Source organism: Hypanus sabinus, unplaced genomic scaffold (assembly GCF_030144855.1).
Source record: "Hypanus sabinus isolate sHypSab1 unplaced genomic scaffold, sHypSab1.hap1 scaffold_725, whole genome shotgun sequence".
NCBI lineage: Eukaryota > Metazoa > Chordata > Chondrichthyes > Myliobatiformes > Dasyatidae > Hypanus > Hypanus sabinus.
Window position 1 is genome coordinate 54,194 of NW_026781576.1, and position 20,890 is coordinate 75,083.

A 20,890-nucleotide genomic window follows, 5' to 3' on the forward strand; every position below is an offset into this window, starting at 1 on the left:
TGTGTCTGACCCTGGGAGTGTGTGATGGGACGGAGTGGATGGAGCTTCACTCTGTGTCTGACCCCGGGAGTGTGTGATGGGACGGTGAGGAGGGAGATTACCTCTGTGTCTGACCCCGGGAGTGTGTGATGGGACGGCGTGGAGGGAGATTCCCTCTGTGTCTGACACTGGGAGTGTGTGATGGTACGGTGCGGAGGGAGATTCACTCTGTGTCTGACCCGGGAGTGTGTGATGGGACGGTGTGGAGGGAGATTCACTCTGTGTCTGACCCTGGGACTGTGTGATGGGACGGAGTGGATGGAGCTTCACTCTGTCTCTGACCCCGGGAGTGTGTGATGGGACGGTGAGGAGGGAGATTCCCTCTGTGTCTGACCCCGGGAGTGTGTGATGGGACGGTGTGGAGGGAGATTCAGTCTGTGTCTGACCCCGGGAGTGTATGATGGGACGGTGTGGAGAGAGATTCACTCTGTGACTGACCCCAGGAGTGTGTAAGGGGACGGTGTGGAGGGAGATTCCCTCTGTGTCTGACCCCGGGAGTGTGTGCAGGGAGATTCACTCTGTGTCTGACCCCGAGAGTGTGTGATGGGACGGAGTGGAGGGAGATTCACTCTGTGTCTGACCCTGGGAGTGTGTGATGGGACGGTGTGGAGGGAGAATCCCTCTGTGTCTGACCCAGGGAGTGTGTGATGGGACGGTGTGGAGGGAGATTCCCTCTGTGTCTGACCCCGGGAGTGTGTGATGTGACGGTGTGGAGGGAGATTCTCTCTGTTTCTGACCCCGGGAGTGTGTGATGGGACGGTGCAGAGGGAGATTCACTCTGATCTGTCCCCGGGAGTGTGTGATGGGACGGCGTGGAGGGAGATTCATTCTGTGACTGTCCCCGGGGGAGTGTGATGGGACAGAGTGGATGGAGCTTCACTCTGTGTCTGACCCCGGGAGTGTGTGATGGGACGGTGAGGAGGGAGATTCCCTCTGTGTCTGACCCCGGGTGTGTGTGATGGTACGGTGCGGAGGGAGATTCACTCTGTATCTGACCCTGGGAGTGTGTGATGGTACGGTGCGGAGGGAGATTCACTCTGTATCTGACCCTGGGAGTGTGTGATGGGACGGTGTGGGGGGAGATTCACTCTGTCTCTGACCCCGGGAGTGTGTGATGGGACGGTGTGGAGGGAGATTCACTCTGTGTCTGACCCCCGGAGTGTGTGATGGGACGGCGTGGAGGGAGATTCACTCTGTTTCTGACCCCGGGAGTGTGTGGTGGGACGGTGCAGAGGGAGATTCACTCTGTTTTGTCCCCGGGAGTGTGTCATGGGACGGTGTGGAGGGAGATTCACTCTGTGTCTGACCAAGGGAGTGTGTGATGGGACGGCGTGGAGGGTGATTCACTCTGTGTTTCACGCCGGTATTCCACCCTCCATCCGTCTGGTATTCGGGACCTCAGTGACTCACGTCTGATATTCTGGAGGATAATAACTGTCTGCGTGGTACAGGAGGGGTTAATTTTAGGCGAGATCCTGGGCACCCAGACTCTGCCAGTCTGACCTCCCTCAGCCTGGAGCTGAGACACTACTGTGTCAGTGTGAGGAGCTCCGACCCACTGTGGCGGTGCACAGAGTGCGGGGGGCAGCAGAAACCTCAAACAAACTCAAGTCCGACACCAAGGCAGGAAGTTACAGCGGTTTATTGATTTCATCATGATAAATGCAAATTAAACAGTATGTGAGCTGCTGTCTTGCGGGAGTAAATAAGCTGTTGTAGCGATGTACTACATACAGAGTTAGAGACAACGACACGCAGTCGGTCAGTCTGTTCCAGACTAGTTTATTCAAACTTCGCGGTGCTGGCATTTACTCCCTGGGTATTTGTGAGCCGGTGCGCCTGTGCAGAAAGTGGGTCGACACACTGTTCCCGACTCACTCACAGTCACTCACAATTAACTGACCGGCGACAACGGGTGACCGGTAGGTTAATCAGTCCCGTTCCTCCCCGTCACTCTGCATCCAATCACACTCCGGGGCCGTGTCCGGGATCGCTGCGGATCCAGGGTCATTGCCGAGGTATTTGTCAATTTAACACCATTATATAGGCCAGACAGCCGAATGCACCGTCCTCACTCACAGTCACTCACAATTAACTGACCGGCGACAACGGGTGACCGGTAGATTAATCAGTCCCGTTCCTCCCCGTCACTCTGCATCCAATCACACTCCGGGGCCGTGTCCGGGATCGCTGCGGATCCAAGGTCATTGCCGAGGTATTTGTCAATTTAACACCATTATATCGGCCGGACAGCCGAATGCCCCGTCCTCGCTCACAGTCACTCACAATTAACTGACCGGCGACAACGGGTGACCGGTAGATTAATCAGTGCCGTTCCTCCCCGTCACTCTGCATCCAATCACACTCCGGGGCCGTGTCCGGGATCGCTGCGGATCCAGGGTCATTACCGAGGTATTTGTCAATTTAACACCATTATATCGGCCAGACAGCCGAATGCCCCGTCCTCGCTCACAGTCACTCACAATTAACTGACCGGCGACAACGGGTGACCGGTAGATTAATCAGTCCCGTCCCTCCCCGTCACTCTGCATCCAATCACACTCCGGGGCCGTGTCCGGGATCGCTGCGGATCCAAGGTCATTGCCGAGGTATTTGTCAATTTAACATCATTATATCGGCCAGACAGCCGAATGCACCGTCCTCGCTCACAGTCACTCACAATTAAATGACCGGTAGATTAATCAGTCCCGTTCCTCCCCGTCACTCTGCATCCAATCACACTCCGGGGCCGTGTCCGGGATCACTGCGGATCCAAGGTCATTGCCGAGGTATTTGTCAATTTAACACCATTATATCGGCCAGACAGCCGAATGCCCCGTCCTCAGCAGAGGGGGCAAAAGGATTCTCTCCCGGGACACCGGTGTCCCAGACTGAGCCCCGACACCCCGGGCTCCTCCTGTCCGGGTAATTCCCTGGGGTGTCACGCGGGAGGGAGAGTCTCGGACCCGCACATCCGGCGGAAGTGGCGCCGCCGGACAGCGGGCGGAAATACGTCACGGCGGGAGCGCTTCCGAGATCACCGAGCTCGAGACCGGAGCCGGTTCCGTTAAAACCGTTGGGAATCTGCCCCGGCGCGTGGCCATTAAAGGTAAGGGCGGGAGTTAAAGGGGAGGGGTGAGTTAAAGGGGAGGGGGAGGGGTAGTTAAAGGGGAGTGTGAGGGGTAGTTAAAGGGGAGGGCGGAGTGTTAAAGGGGAGGGGTAGTTAAAGGGGAGGGCGGGGAGTCGGCTCCATCCCGCGGGCGGGGATGTTCACACATTCAGATGTTCACACGGTCACTCTCAGTCCGGGTCTGGGTTCCTGTAGAGATCTCAGTTCCTTCATCCCGGTCTCACTGAACCGATTCCCCACATTCAGATGTTCACAGATCCACTCTCAGTCCGGGTCTGGGTTCCTGTAGAGATCTCAGTTCCTTCTCCCCGGTCTCACTGAACCGATTCACCACATTCAGATGTTCACAGATCCACTCTCAGTCCGGGTCTGGGTTCCTGTAGAGATCTCAGTTCCTTCATCCTGGTCTCACTGAACCGATTCACCACATTCAGATGTTCACAGATCCACCATCAGCCCGGGTCTGGTTTCCTGTAGAGATCTCAGTTCCTTCATCCCGGTCTCACTGAACCGATTCTCCACATTCAGATGTTCACAGATCCACCATCAGCCCGGGTCTGGGTTCCTGCAGAGATCTCAGTTCCTTCATCCCGGTCTCACTGAACCGATTCCCCACATTCAGATGTCCACAGATCCACTCTCAGTCCGGGTCTGGGTTCCTGCAGAGATCTCAGTTCCTTCATCCCGGTCTCACTGAACCGATTCACCACATTCAGATGTTCACAGATCCACTCTCAGTCCGGGTCTGGGTTCCTGTAGAGATCTCAGTTCCTTCATCGCGGTCTCACTGAACCGATTCACCACATTCAGATGTTCACAGATCCACTCTCAGTCCGGGTCTGACTCCCTGCAGAGATCTCAGTTCCTTCATCCCGGTCCCACTGAACCGATTCACCACATTCAGATGTTCACAGATCCACTCTCAGTCTGGGTCTGACTCCCTGCAGAGATCTCAGTTCCTTCATCCCGGTCCCACTGAACCGATTCACCACATTCAGATGTTCACAGATCCACTCTCAGTCCGGGTCTGACTCCCTGTAGAGATCTCAGTTCCTTCTCCCTGGTCTCACTGAACCGATTCACCACATTCAGATGTTCACAGATCCACTCTCAGTCCGGGTCTGGGTTCCTGTATAGATCTCAGTTCCTTCATCCCGGTCTCACTGAACCGATTCACCACATTCAGATGTTCACAGATCCACTCTCAGTCCGGGTCTGACTCCCTGTAGAGGTCTCAGTTCCTTCTCCCCGGTCTCACTGAACCGATTCCCCACATTCAGATGTTCACAGATCCACTCTCAGTCCGGGTCTGGGTTCCTGTAGAGATCTCAGTTCCTTCATCCCGGTCTCACTGAACCGATTCCCCACATTCAGATGTTCACAGATCCACTCTCAGTCCGGGTCTGGGTTCCTGTAGATATCTCAGTTCCTTCATCCCGGTCTCACTGAACCGATTCACCACATTCAGATGTTCACAGATCCACTCTCAGTCCGGGTCTGACTCCCTGTAGAGATCTCAGTTCCTTCATCCCGGTCTCACTGAACTGATTCTCCCCCAGCCTGAAACAGATGGGAGAATGAAGATGGAATAAAGAGATCACACAACAGTGTCAGTAACAGGGGACCGGGGTTAATGTTTCAACAACACTCACAGACAAATATCACCAGAAAACCCGCGGATCCGCTGATATTTTATCACATTGAACATTAACACAAACACTCACCGGATCCACACCAGACTCGGGAGGGTCAGTATGAGGCGGCGGAGATCGGGGACAGATCGGTCTGTCAGAGAGTTGAATCCCAGGTTCAGCTCCGTCAGTGATGGTTTTGTACTGAGAGCGGAGACGAGATCCTCAGCACCAGAATCTGTGAGACCGACACCCCCCATCCTGAAGATGAGAGAGAGTGAGGGTGAAGGACACAGAGAGACAGGAGACGGTACAGATCCCCAGTGTTTATCAGTAACACAATTACTGATCACATTAATGTTCAGTGTCAGACACCCAGTGACTGTAAACACAATCTCCCACAGTCTGGAGATGAGAGAGAGTCAGGGTGAAGGACACAGAGAGACAGGAGATGGTACAGATCCCCAGTGTTTATCAGTAACACTATTACTGATCACATTAATGTTCAGTGTCAGACACCCAGTGACTGTAAACACAATCTCCCACAGTCTGGAGATGAGAGAGAGTCAGGGTGAAGGACACAGAGAGACAGGAGATGGTACAGATCCCCAGTGTTTATCAGTAACACAATTACTGATGACATTAATGTTCAGTGTCAGACACCCAGTGACTGTAAACACAATCTCCCACAGTCTGGTACTTACCACAGTTTCTGTATTTTACACTCCGCGTTCCTCAGAGCCGACAACACCAGTTTCACTCCTGAATCTCCCAGGTCATTAACACTCAGGTGCAGCTCCGTCAGTGATGGTTTTGTACTGAGAGCGGAGACGAGATCCTCGGCACCGGAATCTGTGAGACCGACATACCCCAGCCTGGAGATGAGAGAGAGTGAGGGTGAAGGATACAGAGAGACAGGAGACGGTACAAATCCCCAGTGTTTATCTGTAACACAATTACTGATCACATTAATGTTCAGTGTCAGACACCCAGTGACTGTAAACACAATCTCCCTCAGTCTGGAGATGAGAGAGAGTGAGGGTGAAGGACACAGAGAGACAGGAGACGGTACAGATCCCCAGTGTTTATCAGTAACACAATTACTGATCACATTGATGTTCAGTGTCAGACACCCAGTGACTGTAAACACAATCTCCCACAGCCTGGTACTTACCGCAGTTTCTGTATTTTACACTCCGGGTTCCTCAGAGCCGACAACACCAGTTTCACTCCTGAGTCTCCCAGTTTATTACCAGTCAGGTTCAGCTCCGTCAGTGATGGGTTTGTACTGAGAGCGGAGGCGAGTTCCTCGGCCCCAGAATCTGTGAGACCGACATCCCCCAGCCTGGAGATGAGAGAGAGTGAGGGTGAAGGACACAGAGAGACAGGAGACGGTACAGATCCCCTGTGTTCATCAGTAACACTATTACTGATCACATTAATGTTCAGTGTCAGACACCCAGTGACTGAAAGCACAATCTCCCACAGTCTGGTACTTACCGCAGTTTCTGTATTTTACACTCCGGGTTCCTCAGAGCCGCAGATACAAGTCTCAGTTTTGAATCTCCCAGTTCATCAACACTCAGGTACAGCTCCGTCAGTGATCGATTTGTTCTGAGAGCGGAGACGAGATCCTCGGCACCAGAATCTGTGAGACCGACTCTCTCCAGCCTGGAGATGAGAGAGAGTGAGGGTGAAGGACACAGAGAGACAGGAGACGGTACAAATCCCCAGTGTTTATCAGTAACACAATTACTGATCACATTAATGTTCAGTGTCAGACACCCAGTGAATGTAAACACAATGTCCCACAGTCTGGTACTTACTCCAGTTTCTGCATTTTACACTCCGGGTTCCCCAGAGCCAAAAACACCAGCTTCGCTCCTGAATATCCCGGTTCATAATAATTCAGGTCCAGCTCCGTCAAGGATGGTTTTGTACTCAGAAAGGAGACGAGATCCTCGGCCCCAGAATCTGTGAGTCCGACACGGGTCAGCCTGGAGATGAGAGAGAGTGAGGGTGAAGGACACAGAGAGACAGGAGACGGTACAAATCCCCAGTGTTTATCAGTAACACAATTACTGATCACATTAATGTTCAGTGTCAGACACCCAGTGACTGTAAACACAATCTCCCACAGTCTGGTACTTACCACAGTTTCTGTATTTTACACTCCGGGTTCCTCAGAGCCGACAACACCAGTTTCACTCCTGAATCTCCCAGGTCATTCTCCCCAAGTCTAAACACAAACAGACAAATTGGTGAACAAAGTGAATCAAACCGTGGGTCTGAGGGTAATTCTCTCACGCGGATATTTCAGGAAACATTAAAACCTTCCGTTAATCACTGATCGGAGTTCCCATCACTGTCAATGTCCCTCACTGCCCAGTTCCACGGTATTCAACCAATGTCAGTCATTTAGTCTGTTGCTGTGACCCTGTGAACTCCACATATTCTGTCTCGTTCTCTGTTGGCTAGAGAAGGGTTACTGACCACAGAGTGTCAGAAGGGGCAGGGATGAAGGTGATACAGCCCCACAGTGAGGAAGCTTTGTGAATCGGGATATGTCGATGGGAGATGGAGGAAGAGACCCCACCTGAGGGAACGGATGGAAGCACACAAGAGGGAAGGGATGGGGAAAAGAGTTCCCACAGGAGAAAGCGGGATGGGGAAGAGAGATCCCACAGGTGGAAGGGAGATGGGGAAGAGAGATCCCAAACGTGGAAGGGGTGGGGAAGAGAGATCCCACAGGAGGAAGGGGGATGGGGAAGAGAGATCCCACAGGAGGAAGGGTGATGGGGAAGAGAGATCCCACAGGAGGAAGGGGGATGGGGAAGAGATATCCCAGTCGGAAGCGGAATCAGCAAGAAGATCCCACAGGAGAAGGGAAAGGCGATGAGAGAACCCACAGGAGCAAGTTGGGAAGAGAGATCACATAGGAGGAAGGGGGATGGGACAGAGATTTACCACAGGAGGAAGCAGAATCAGGAAGAGAGATCCAACAGGAGGAAGGGGGATGGGGAAGAGCGATCCCACAAGAGGAAGGGGGATTGGGAAGAGAAATTTCAGAGGAGGAAGGGGGATGGGGAAGACAGATCTGACAGAAAGAAGGAGAATTGGGAACAGAGATCCAACATGTGGATGGGGGATGCGGAAAAGAGATCCCAGAGGAGGAAGGGGTACTGGGAAGAAACATCCCTCAGGAGGGAGGGGGACAGGAAAGAGAGATCCTGCGGGAGGAATGGGAATGGGAAGGAGAGATACCACAGGAGGAAGAAGATGGGGAAGAGAGATCCCTCAGGAGGAAGGCGAATGGGGGAGATACCACAGGAGGAAGAAGATGGGGAAGAGAGATCCCTCAGGAGGAAGCGGGCTGGGGAAGAGAGATCCTACGGGAGGAAGGGGAATGAGAAAGAGAATTCCCATAGGAGCAAGGCGGATGGAGAAGAGAGATCCCGCAGGGGGAAGAGAGATGGGGAGTAGAGATCCCACAGGAGGATGGGGGATGGGGAACAGAGATCCAACAGGACGGGGGATTGGGGAAGAGAGATCCCACAGGAGGATGGGGGATGGAGAAAAGAGATCCCACAGGAGGAAGGCGGATGGGAAGGGAGATCCCACACGAGGATGAGGAAGAGATATCCCAGTTAGAAGCGGAATCAGCAAGAGAGATCCTACAGGAGAAGGGGAAGGCGATAACAGATCCCACAGGAGCAAGTTGGGAAGAGAGATCACATAGGAGGAAGGGGGATGGGAAAGAGAGTTACCACTGGAGGAAGAGGGATGCGGCAGATAGATCCCACAGGAAGAAGGGGGATGGGGAAGAAATTTCCGGCAGGAGGAAGTGGATGGGGAAGAAAGATCCCACATGAGGAAGGGGGATTGGGAAGAGAAATCTCACAGGAGGAAGGGGATGGGGAAGAGAGATCCCACAGGAGGAAGGAGAATGGGGAAGAGAGGTCCCACAGGAGGAACGGGGATGTGGAAGAGAGATCCGACAGAAAGAGGAAGAATTGGGAACAGAGATCCGACATGTGGAAGGGGGATGCGAAAAAGAGATCCCAGAGGAGGAAGGGGTACTGGGAAGACAGATCCCACAGTTGGAAGGTGGATGCTGAAGAAACATCCCACAGGAGGGAGGGGGATAGGAAAGACTGATCCTGCGGGAGCAATGGGAATGGGAATGAGCGATCCCACAGGCGGAAGACTGATGGGGAAGGGAGATCTCACAGGAGGAAGGGGGATGGGGAAGAGGTCCCTTAGGAGGAAGGCAATGGGGAAGAGATATCACATATTAGGAACGAGAATGGGGAAGAGAGATCCAACAGGAGGAAGGGGATGAAGAAGAGAGATCCCTTAGGAGGAAGGGGGCTGGGGATGAGAGATCCCACAGGAAGAAGGGGGATGTGGAATTTCAACCTGAGGGTGAATTGGGAGAAACACTTTGGTGCTGGACCCCAGGATAGGGAGTTTGTAGAGTGCCTACGGGATGCATTCTTGGAACAGCTTGTACGAGAGCCGACCAGGGACAAGGCTATTCTGGATTTAGGCTTGTGTAATGAACAGGATTTGATAAGCGATGTTGAAGTTAGGGAGCCATTATGAGGTAGTGACCATATTATTATGGGGAAGAGAGAAATTGCAGAAGAATTTAATGAGTACTTTAGATCTGTTTTCACTAAGGAAGACACAAGCAATCTCCCAGATGTATGGATGGGCCAAGGACATAGGGTAACAGAGGAAATGAAACAGATTGACATTAGGATGGAAACGGTGACGAGAAGACTGATGGGACTGAAGGCTGACAGATCCCCAGGTCCAGACGGTCTGCATCCGAGGGTACTAAAGGAGGTGGCCCTGGAAATTGCGGATGCATTGTAATCATTTTCCAATGTTCCTTAGATTCAGGATCAGTTCCTGAGGATTGGAGAATGGCTAATGTTATCCCGCATTTTAAGAAAGGAGGGAGGGAGAAAACAGAGATCTATCGACCAGTCAGCTTGATATCGGTTGTGGGGAAGATGCTAGAGTCCATTATTAAGGAAGAAATAGTGGCATATCTAGATAGCAGTGATAGGATTGGGCCGAGCCAGCATGGATTTACCAAGGGTAAACCATGCTTGACTAATCTGTTGGAGTTTTTCGAGGATGTAACTAGGAAGTTAGACGGGTGAGATCCAGTGGATGTAGTGTACCCCGATTTTCAGAAGGCATTTGATAAGGTCCCACGTAGGTAACTGGTGGGTAAAATCAAAGCTCAGGGCATCGGGGGGAAGACATTGACATGGATAGAAAACTGCTTGGCAGATAGAAAGCAAAGGGTAACAGTGAATGGGTGTTTCTCAGAATGGCAGGTGGTGACTAGTGGGGTGCAAGAGGGCTCGGTATTGGGACCACAACTGTTTACAATTTACATCAACGATTTGGATGAAGGCATTGAGAATAACTTCAGCAAATTTGCTGATGATACTAAGCTGGGTGGCAGTGTGACATGCGATGAGGATGTTAGGAGAATTCAGGGTGACTTGGATAGGCTGGGTGAGTGGGCAGATACTTGGCAGATGGCGTTTAATGTGAATAAGTGTGAGGTTATCCACTTTGGGAGTAAGAACAGGAAGGCAGATTATTATCTGAACGGTGTAGAGTTAGGTAAGGGAGAAATACAAAATCTAGGAGTCCATGTTCATCAGTCACTGAAGGTGAATGAGCAAGTACAGCAGGCAGTGAAGAAGGCTAATGGAATGTTGGCCTTTATTACAAAGGGAATTGAGTACAAGAGCAGGGAAAAAGAGATCCCACTGGAGGTAGGGGGATGGGAAAGAGAGATTCCACAGGACGAAAGAGATGGGGATGAGAGATCCCACAGTATGAAGGGGATGGGGAAGAAATATCCCACAGGAAGAAGGGGGATGGGAAAGAGATATCCCACAGGATGAAGGGGATGGGGAAGAGAGATCCCACAGGTGGAAGGGGGATAGGAAAGAGACATCCTGCAGGAGGAAAGGGCATTTGTAAAAGTGATCCCATAGGAGGAAGGGGGACTGGGAAGACATATCTCACAGCAGGAAGGAGGATGGGGAAGAGCTCCCATAGGTGTTGGGGGTTTGGGGAAGATAGATCACACTCGAGGAAGGGGGATAGGAAAGAGTGATCCTACGGGAGGAATGGGAATGGGAAGGAGAGATCCCACAGGAGGAAGGCAGATGGGGATGGGAGATCCCACAGGAGGAAGGGGCTGGGGAAGAGAAATCCCACAGACGGAAGCGGGATGGGGAAGACAGTTCCCACAGGAGGAAGTGGGATGGGGAACAGAGTTCCCACACATCGAAGGGGGATAGAAAAGAGAGATCCTACGGGAGAAAGGGGATGGGGAAGAGAGATCCCACAGGAGGAAGGGGGATGGGGAAAATGATCGCTTGGGAGGAAGGGGGATGGGTAAAGGAGGTCACACAGGAGGAAGGGGGATGGGGAAGAGATATCCCACAGGAAAAAGGGGGATGGGGAAGAGGTATCCCACAGGAAAAAGGGGGATGGGGAAGAGGTATCCCACAGGAGGAAGGGGGATTCGGAAATGAATTCCTTCAGGTGGAAGTGGAATGGGGAAGAGAGATCCCACAGGAGGAAGGGGGATAGGTGAAGGAGGTTCCGCACGAGGAAGGCGGATGGGGAAGAGAGATCCCACAGGAGGAAGGGGATGAGTTATCGAGATCCAAGAGGAGAAAGGGGATGGGGAAGAGAGATCCCTCATGAAGAAGAGTGATGGGGATGAGAAATCCCACAGGCGGATGGGAATGGGGAAGAGAGATCCCACAGTAAGGGGGATGAGGAAAATGATCCAACAGGAGGAACGGGATGGGGAAGAGAGATACCACAGGAGGAAAGGGATCCGGAAGTGAGATCACACAGGAGGAAGGGGGATGGGGAAGAGAGATCCTATAGGAGGAAGGGTGATGGGGAAAGTGATCCGATAGGGGGAAGGGGATGGGGAAGAGAGATTCCACAGGAGGAAAGGGATCGGGAAGAGATATCCCATAGGAGGATGGGGATTGGAAAGAGAGATCCCACAGGAGGAAGGGGGTTGGTGAAGAGAGATCCCACAGGAGGAAGGGGTTGGGTTATCGAGATCCAAGAGAGAAAGTGGATGGGGAAGAGAGATCCCTCATGAAGAAGAGTGATGGGGATGAGGGATCCCACAGGAGGATGGGAATGGGGAAGTGAGATCCCACAGGAGGAAGGGGGATGGGAAGATATATCCTACACGAGGAAGGGGATGGGGAATAGTGATCCCACAGGAGTAAGCTGAATGGAAAGAGAGATCGCACAGGAGGACAGGGGATTGGGAAGAGAGATCCCACAGGAGGAAGGGGGATGGGTAAAGGAGATCCCACAGGAGGAAGGGGGATGGGGAAGATAGATCCCACAGGATGAAGGGGAAGGGTTATCGAGATCCAAGAGGAGAAAGGGAATGGGGAAGAGAGATTCCTCATGAAGAAGAGTGATGGGGATGAGAGATCCTACAGGAGAATGGGAATGGGGAAAGTGATCCGACAGGAGGAAGGGGATTGGGAAGAGAGATCCCACAGGAGGAAGGGGAATGGGTAAAGGAGATCCCACACGAGGAAGGGGGATGGGGAAGAGAGATCCCACAGGAGGGAGGGGATGGGTTATCGAGATCCAATAGGAGAAAGGGGATGGGGAAGAGAGATCCCTCATGAAGAAGAGTGATGGGGATGAGAGATCCCACAGGAGGATGGGAATGGGGAAGAGAGATCCCACAGGAGGAAGGGGGATGGGTGAAGGAGATCCCACACGAGGAAGGGGGATGGGGAAGGGAGATCCCACAGGAGGAAGGGGATGGGTGAACGAGATCCAAGAGGAGAAAGGGGTTGGGGAAGAGAGATCCCTCATGAAGAGTGACGGGGATGAGAGATCCCACAGGCGGATGGGAATGGGGAAGAGAGATCCCACAGTAAGGGGGATGAGGAAAGTGAACCGACAGGAGGAAGGGAATGGGGAAGAGAGATACCACAGGACAAAAGCGATCGGGAAGGGATATCACACAGGAGGAAGGGGGATGGGAAAGAGAGATCCTATAGGAGGACGGGTGATGTGGAAGAGGGATCCCACAGTAGGAAGCAGATTCAGGAAGAGAGTTCCAACAGGAGGTAGGGGGATGGGAAAGAGAGATCCTATAGGAGGACGGGTGATGTGGAAAGTGATCCGACAGGAGGAAGTGGGATGAGAAGAAATTTCCGGCAGGAGGAAGTGGATGGGGAAGAGGGATCCCACAGTAGGAAGCAGATTCAGGAAGAGAGTTCCAACAGGAGGTCGGGGGATGGGGAAGAGAGATCCCACAGGAGGAAGGGGTTGGGAAGAGAGATCCCACAGGTGGAAGGGGGTTGGGTGAAGGAGATCCCACACGAGGAAGGGGGATGGGGAAGGGAGATCCCACAGGAGGAAGGGGATGGGTGAACGAGATCCAAGAGGAGAAATGGGATGGGAAAGAGAGATCCCTCATTAAGAAGAGTGACGGGGATGAGAGATCCCACAGGAGAATAGGAATGGTGGAGAGAGATCCCACAGGAGGAAAGCGATCGGGAAGGGATATCACACAGGAGGAAGGGGGATGGGAAAGAGAGATCCTATAGGAGGACGGGTGATGTGGAAAGTGATCCGACAGGAGGAAGTGGGATGGGAAAAAAAATTCCGGCAGGAGGAAGTGGATAGGGAAGAGGGATCCCACAGTAGGAAGCAGATTCAGGAAGAGAGTTCCAACAGGAGGTAGGGGGATGGGAAAGAGAGATTCCACGGGACGAAAGAGATGGGGATGAGGGATGCCACAGGCAGAAGGAGAAAGGGGAAGAGATATCCCACAGGAGGAAGGAGATCGCGAAAAGAGATCCCTCAGGAGGAAGGGGTTGGGAAGAGAGATCCCGCAGTATGAAGCTGAATCAGGAAGAGAGATCCCACAGGAGGAAGGGGTTGGGAAGAGAGATCCCACAGGAGGAAGTGGATAGGGAAGGGAGATCCCACAGCAGGAACGGGTGTGTGGAAGAGAAATCTGACCAGAGGATGGGTAATGGCTAAGAGAAATCCAACAGGAATAATCGGGATGGGGAAGAGTGATCGCACAGGATGAAGGGGGTGGCATTTGTCACAATACATCTCAATCTGATTTACTGCAGTTTTACCCAAATCCGTTTACTTGGAAACAGCACAATGGAACAGTTTTAGAGTTCTGAGTGAGAGATAAACCAAGTTACCTCAACTCCTGGCACTTGTTCAGCCCGGGTCCCAGCCGCTGGATTCCTTCACACTGAATGTGGCAGCCCTGCAGGTCGAGTTCTTTTATAGTATCACAGAGTCCGATTGCATGAGACAGGACCGCGCAGTCAACCGGGGTCAGTGTCATTCCACGGAATGAAAGTGTTTTCAGAGATCCCAGTGCGGCCTGAGCCAGTCCACGATTCTGAGACTCAAACAGGTAGTGCAATGTGTTCAGGAGTCTCCTTCTCCCAATGTCATCAGTGTTTCCACTCTGGCCTTTAACCTCCTCCTTCACCCAGTCAATCACCCGGCAGGTTGTTTGATGAGGAAATGGACCCAGAAACTCCTCCAGGCCCCGAGCTGTCATTGGGTTGGAGAGACCAGCAACAAATCGGAGAAAGACCTCAAATCGCCCATCTGTTGTGTTGTGGGCTTCAGTGAGGAATTTCAGGATATCCTCGGGATGTACAGTCAGGAATTGTGCGACTGCAGCTACAAACTCTTGGATGGTGAGGTGTGGGAATGTGTACACCACACTGTGGGCAGAATCCTCTCTCTCCAAAAGCTCCATCAGGAACCCGGACAGGAACTGGGAAGGCTGCAGATTGAACTTGATCAAATCTCCGTCTGCAAACACAATCTTCTTCTCGGACACTCCTCTGTAGGCCATCTGACCCACCCTGAGAAACACATCACGGGGTCTCTCAATCTCACGGCCGTGATTTTTTAGGATATTGTAAATATAGTAGGAGTACAGTTGGGTGATGGTCTTGGGAACTCTCTGCGGGTCCCTGACTCTTTGTGTGAAGAAGGGGCCCAGTGCCAGAGCGAGGATCCAGCAGTAGGAGGGGTTGTAGCTCATAGTGTACAGGATCTCATTCTCCTGCACGTGTTTGAAAAGAGCTGCTGCCACCATCTGATCTTCAAAATGTTTGCTGAAATATTCCTTCCGTTCCTCACCAACAAATCCCAGGATTTCAGCCCGGACACCGATCTTCGCTTTTTCCAATAAATGTAACACAGAGGGGCGTGTGGTCACCAGCACTGAACACCCTGGGAGCAGCTTGCCCTGGATTAAACTGTACACAATGTCAGACACCTTGCACCGGAATTCAGGATCTGTGCATGAGGCCTGAGGGTCTATGTTTCTCCGGCTGTCAGCAAAATCAATTGTGTCGTTGAATTCATCCAAGCCATCAAATATAAACAGCATTCCCTCTGGGTTCTTCCACAGTGATTTCAGGACATTCCCAAGGTAAGGATAGAAACACAGCACCAGGTTCGAGAGATTGATTGTACAATTGATCGTGTTTAAATCTCGGAACTTGAAACTGAAGACGAACTGGAACTGTTGGTAAATTTTTCCCGTGGCCCAATCATAAACAATCTTTTGTACCATTGTTGTTTTCCCGATCCCTGGGACTCCGGCCACTGCTGCCGAACTCCCAGATTTGGATTTACTCCGGGAAAAGCTGCTCTGGAACAACTGATCAGTCCGGATTTTTTCCAGCTCTCTGCGGAGATGTTCCTCTCTCCACTCCTCGTGGTCTCTGCCTCTTGCCAGCAGCTCGTGTTCCACCAGTCTCCGATCTCGAAGAGTAGAAATGACCGTGAGCTTTGTGTATCGATCAACCAGCTGGAAAACCTTCACCTTCTCCCTCATCAGGATCGTGTTCACTCTCAGTGTTTCAGTTTGTGCCCGCAGAGTCTCCTTGTGTTTCTGTTGAACATCTTCATGGGAACAGAGAACACGGTCAAAATGTTAACTAGCTCAACTGACAAAGAACTTTATAACTACATTCCAATATTCAGTGTTTGAGATTACATGAATTAATTCAATGCTTCCATGGATATTAGGACAGAAAGTAAAATTCTGTCCACAGACATAGGAACTGACAGCGATGATTGTCTCAGAAAAATATCTAATCCTCATATTCTGACACTAATTACTGATGAAGGTGAACATTCCCCTGATATCCTATTGCAATCCTGACTGCACTCCCGTTACAAAGTTTCACTATATTTAAAGCATTGTTGCGTCATTAACAGATGATGTTAATGTTGATCTGGTGTGGAAATATGGAGAGCAGGACAACGTGCATTTTGGCAAAGCTACACACTGGGGTATCCCGGGTGTCCACTGCTCTTGCATCAAAACAAGAGCAGAATATGCCGGAAATGCTCAAGTCTGGCAGTGCCTGGGGGACAATCGCAGTGAACTTGCGGATCGATAACCCTTCGGAATGACAAGAAAGAAACTGGCTAGTTTGCAGTCACAGTGATGGAGGATTGGTGGGAAGATGGAATCTCTGTTAATGGAAGAAACCACAAGCGTCTGTCTCAGTGGTGTACGTCGTGTCTGTGGGAGAGGGTGGTGAAGTCTTGACAACTGCTACTCATCAGTCTTGCTGTGGGGGTGTGGGGCTCTGTCTAATGAGGCCTCCGTCTGTCAGAGTCGACTGAGGATGTCCTGCCCCTGCAAGCTGGGACACTCCGATATGGAGAGGAAGCTTCTGCCGATGTTGCAAGCTCCCTCTCTCCCTGCATCTGATGTACACAAAGGAACGGCAGAGACTGACACAGCTTGGCACCAGAGGTGTTTCAGGAGATGCCAGTCTGCGTTGAACACCATTTAAGACTGCCTCAGGGGATCCAGATCCACTGGGTTTACTCCCAAACTCTTCCCCATGAGGGGTACAGTTACAGAGTAGTGGATGTTTGAGGTCAGAGCTTTCCTGTTGCTGGGTGAGCTGCCAATCTCGGCCGACCAGACCCATCTGCCCAAAGGGACCGGTTGTAAGGAACCAGTAACCCGCCTTTACCCCTTCTCCTGTCGGAAGAAACGCTTCCCCCGGGCATAGTGGCTGAGCCAGACGCCTGCATCCCAGCTGCCCGTTTTCCTCTCTCTCTCTCTCTCTCCCCCTCCCTCCCCCTCTCCGCCTTTCTCCCTCTCCCCCTCTCCCCCTCTCCCTCTCTCCCTCTCTCTCTCACTCACACACACACACACACACACACACACACACACACACACACACACACACACACACACACACACACACACACACACACACACTACTGTTCTTATAGAACTTGGAACTTCTGTTAACCAACCAAGGGAGAGAATCAAATGTTTTTTGATACAGTATAACATTGAAAGATGTCTTCTTTCCCCAGTGTTTGACATAGAATTACATAATTGATTATCAGTTGTTCCTTAAATTCGTTCATAAGCTACAGGTATTCTTTCTGCTTTTCTGTATTTATTATGGTTATCTAAATAAGTGGTTATCGTTTATGAGTTACATAATGTTACAATTTTATATATAAAATGTTCTTATTTTTAGGAGCCAGTAATAACATAGTAGTTGACCAATCAGTAGTCATAAATGCAGAATTAAAGCTGTCCTTGAGGCTGGTGGGACATACCTTCAGCTTTTTATATTTTCTGCCACATGGGAGTATGAAAGGGAAAATGTTTGTGGGTTAATCAGCAAGGCTTTGGGTGGGGCTTGTGTCTGGCTAACTTAATTGAGTTCCTCCAGGAGGTGACAAAGGTGATGGATGAAGTCACAGATGGATGTTGTCTACTTGGATATTGGCAGAATCTTTGACAAGGTTCCCACAGGGTAGGCTCATACACAAGGTTAACATGCCTGGGAACTGTGATGAATTGCCCTGGCTGGCGGGGAACCATATTGGATATTGGCAGAATCTTTGACAAGGTTCCCACAGGGGAGGCTCATACACAATGTTAACATGCCTGGGAACTGTGATGAATTGTCCTGGCTGGCGGGGAACCATATTGGATATTGGCAGAATCTTTGACAAGGTTCCCACAGGGGAGGCTCATACACAAGGTTAAGATGCCTGGGAACTGTGGTGAATTGCCCTGGCTGGCGGGGAACCATATTGGATATTGGCAGAATCTTTGACAAGGTTCCCACAGGGGAGGCTCATACACAAGGTTAAGATGCCTGGGAACTGTGGTGAATTGTCCTGGCTGGCGGGGAACCATATTGCGAGAAATTGCTTTCGCTGACGGGTGGTCAATCTGTGAAATTATTGTCATAGTTGGCAGAGGAAGACAAGTCAATGGGTATACTAAAATGCAGGTCTATGTATATGTTGCTGATTCCGAAGAGCGTCAACATTTACAGAAGGCAGGATAATGGGGTTGAGAGGAATTGCAGAGCAAATTCACTGAGCTGGATGGCTTAATTATCTGCCTAAGTCTGATGGTTTTAGGGAGCATCTAGAGTATTGTGTTCACTTCTGATTGTCCAGCACTGGGGATGATTGGAGAGGGTGTAGAACAGGTTCACCAGGATGTTGCTTGGATTCGGTGGCATGTGAGGCAAGTAGAGGTTTGAGAAACTTGGACTGAGTGTAGCTGCTATTACGAAGGAGAAGGTGCTTCGGAATCTGAAAGGTCACCTGGACTGGGTCATACTGTGTGTCAGGAGCATGTCTGGGGTGAGTGGGGATTCCCAGAGCGTTGGGACCTGGAGTGGAGGGTTCAGAGACACAAGGGCTGGATTAATACAGTAACGGCTGGAACAGCTGGAAAAATACATTTTACAATGTTCAGGCTACAACGAGAGATGATCTGAATTGTAACCTGAAACCAGAGATCGGCGAATGATTGCTGGTGGATTTTCGTTCCCAGATTCTGACAAGTCACATTCTAACATTTGAGATGTGGTTTGAACGGAGCATTTCATCACTCACCTGTCAGTTCAGTGGGTAACTCAGACAACCCTTGTGCGATGTTCATGTATTCCTCTGGGTCAGGACCTGTTTTAAAAAAAGAAATAATTCATGAAAACAGAACTAAAATAATTATAACTATTTAGTTCAAAGTGTCTTTGTGTTCAGTGCATGGTTTTAACATACCGAGCTCCTGTATCTCCCTCAGTATCCTGTCCAGCTTCGGTAACTCAGTCCTCCACATCACAAAGGATTCCCACATCGCCCGTCGGGCCCGGGAGCCTTTGCCATTCACCAAACTGAGGAAGAGTCTGGAACTCTCTGTCCGGTTTCCCTTCTCTGTCAGTTCAGTGACTTTCTATAAAAGCAGAAATTAATTTATTTATTGTGGAGTAGATGGACAGACATGGCGAATCTCACAGTTTAATATTCATCCTGGATTAATGAGCTGAGGTGAATTTGACCGACGGTCCTGATAAGATGCAAAATTAATTTTAGACTGAATGCCTGTTCAACAGTACAGATATGCAGACCTTGCAATTATGTCATAGAACGATATGACGATTACAGCACAGTAACACAGTCCGTGCCGACCTGCACTCAGCCCATAACCCTCCATTCCTTCCCTGTCCATATACATATCCAGTTTTTAAAATGACAATATTGAACCTGCTTTTGCCACTTCTACTGGAAGCCAGTTCCACACAGTAACCACTCTCTGAGTAAAGAAGTTACCCCTAAACTCGTGTTACCCCTAAACTTTTGCCCCCGACTCTCAACTCATGTACTCTTGTTTGAATCTCGCCTACTCTCAATGGAAAAAGCCTATCCACGTCAACTCTGTCTATCCCCTCATAATTTTAAATGCCTCTATCAAGCTCTCCCCCCCCCCTTCAAAATTCAACGCTCTAAAGAATAAAGACTTAACTTGTTCAACCTTTCTCTGTACTTAGCTGCTGAGACTCAGGTAACATTCTAGTAAACCTCCTCTGTGCTCTCCATATTTTGTTGACATCTTTCCTATAATTTGGTGGCCAGAACTGTACACAATACTCCAATTTTAGCCTTACCAATGCCTTGTACAATTTATCTTTACTTCCCAACTCCTGTACTCAATGCTCGGATTTATAAAGACCAACATACCAAAAGCTTTCTTCAACACCCTATCCACACGAGATTCCACCGTCAGGGAACTATGCACCATTATTACTAGATCACACTGTTCTACTGCATTCCTCAATGCTCTACCATTTACCATGTATGTCCTATTTTGATTAGTCCTACAAAACTATAGCACCTCACACTTATCAGCATTAAACTCCATCTGCCATCTTTCGGCCCACTCTTCTAACTGTCCTAAATCTCTGTGTAAAATTTGAAAAATACATCATTATCCACAACGCCACCTATCTTAGAATCCTCTGTATACTTAGTAATCCAATGTACCGCCCCATCATCCGGATCATTAATGTATATGAGAAACAACATTGGACCCAGTACAGATCTCTGAGGCACAACACTAGTCACCGGCCTCCAACCTGACGAAGTTATCCACCACTACTCTCTGACATCTCCCATCCAGCCACTGTTGAATCCATTTTACTACTTCAATATTAATACCTAGTGATTGAACCTTCCTAACTAACCTTCCGTGCAGAACCTCATCACAGGTCTTACTGAGGTCCGGTACACTGATAAATACAGCAGGTGTGAGACGAAAAGGTGACGCTGAACCTGCAGTTCTCAGTGCTCCCCACCGGAACAGCTGAAACAAATCTACTGAGGACAAGTCAGAGATCAAAGTCTCCATTGCCATGTAGAACTCCTAGAATGTGCAGGAGATTAATATTGATCACTATTCCCTCTGATACCAGCAGTTCAGTGACAATACACTAAATACACTCACCTCATTTTCTTCTCGACTGAAATGTCCATCCTTTGTCAACATCCAACCGAGTCTTTCAACTTTCTCTTCAATTGCAAGTTTAAGTCTGTCCCTGTAGAACTTGGTCAGTTGGTACAGTCGATACTCGCCCCCCTCTTCCAGGAGGTCAGAGATTGTAAACTCTGGCTCTGTGAATGTAAAATGAGAATGTAGTCATAAACTCAAATATCA

General features: G+C 50.3%; 1 protein-coding gene across 1 annotated transcript in view; it reads right to left on the reverse strand.

Moving 5' to 3' along the window:
- Positions 1 to 1,665: 1,665 nt before the first annotated feature.
- Positions 1,666 to 20,890, reverse strand: part of LOC132389971 (NACHT, LRR and PYD domains-containing protein 3-like) — a 44,767-nt gene continuing 25,542 nt past the window's right edge. The window contains exons 5-15 of the mRNA XM_059962549.1: positions 20,681 to 20,847; positions 18,961 to 19,132; positions 18,796 to 18,861; positions 14,064 to 15,798; positions 6,953 to 7,039; positions 6,627 to 6,797; positions 6,301 to 6,471; positions 5,975 to 6,145; positions 5,505 to 5,675; positions 4,894 to 5,061; positions 1,666 to 4,729 (exon numbers count right to left, since the gene is read on the reverse strand). Coding sequence (XP_059818532.1) covers positions 4,642 to 4,729; positions 4,894 to 5,061; positions 5,505 to 5,675; positions 5,975 to 6,145; positions 6,301 to 6,471; positions 6,627 to 6,797; positions 6,953 to 7,039; positions 14,064 to 15,798; positions 18,796 to 18,861; positions 18,961 to 19,132; positions 20,681 to 20,847 — 3,167 coding nt within the window. The 3' untranslated portion in view covers positions 1,666 to 4,641. The remainder of the gene's footprint in view (positions 4,730 to 4,893; positions 5,062 to 5,504; positions 5,676 to 5,974; positions 6,146 to 6,300; positions 6,472 to 6,626; positions 6,798 to 6,952; positions 7,040 to 14,063; positions 15,799 to 18,795; positions 18,862 to 18,960; positions 19,133 to 20,680; positions 20,848 to 20,890) is intronic.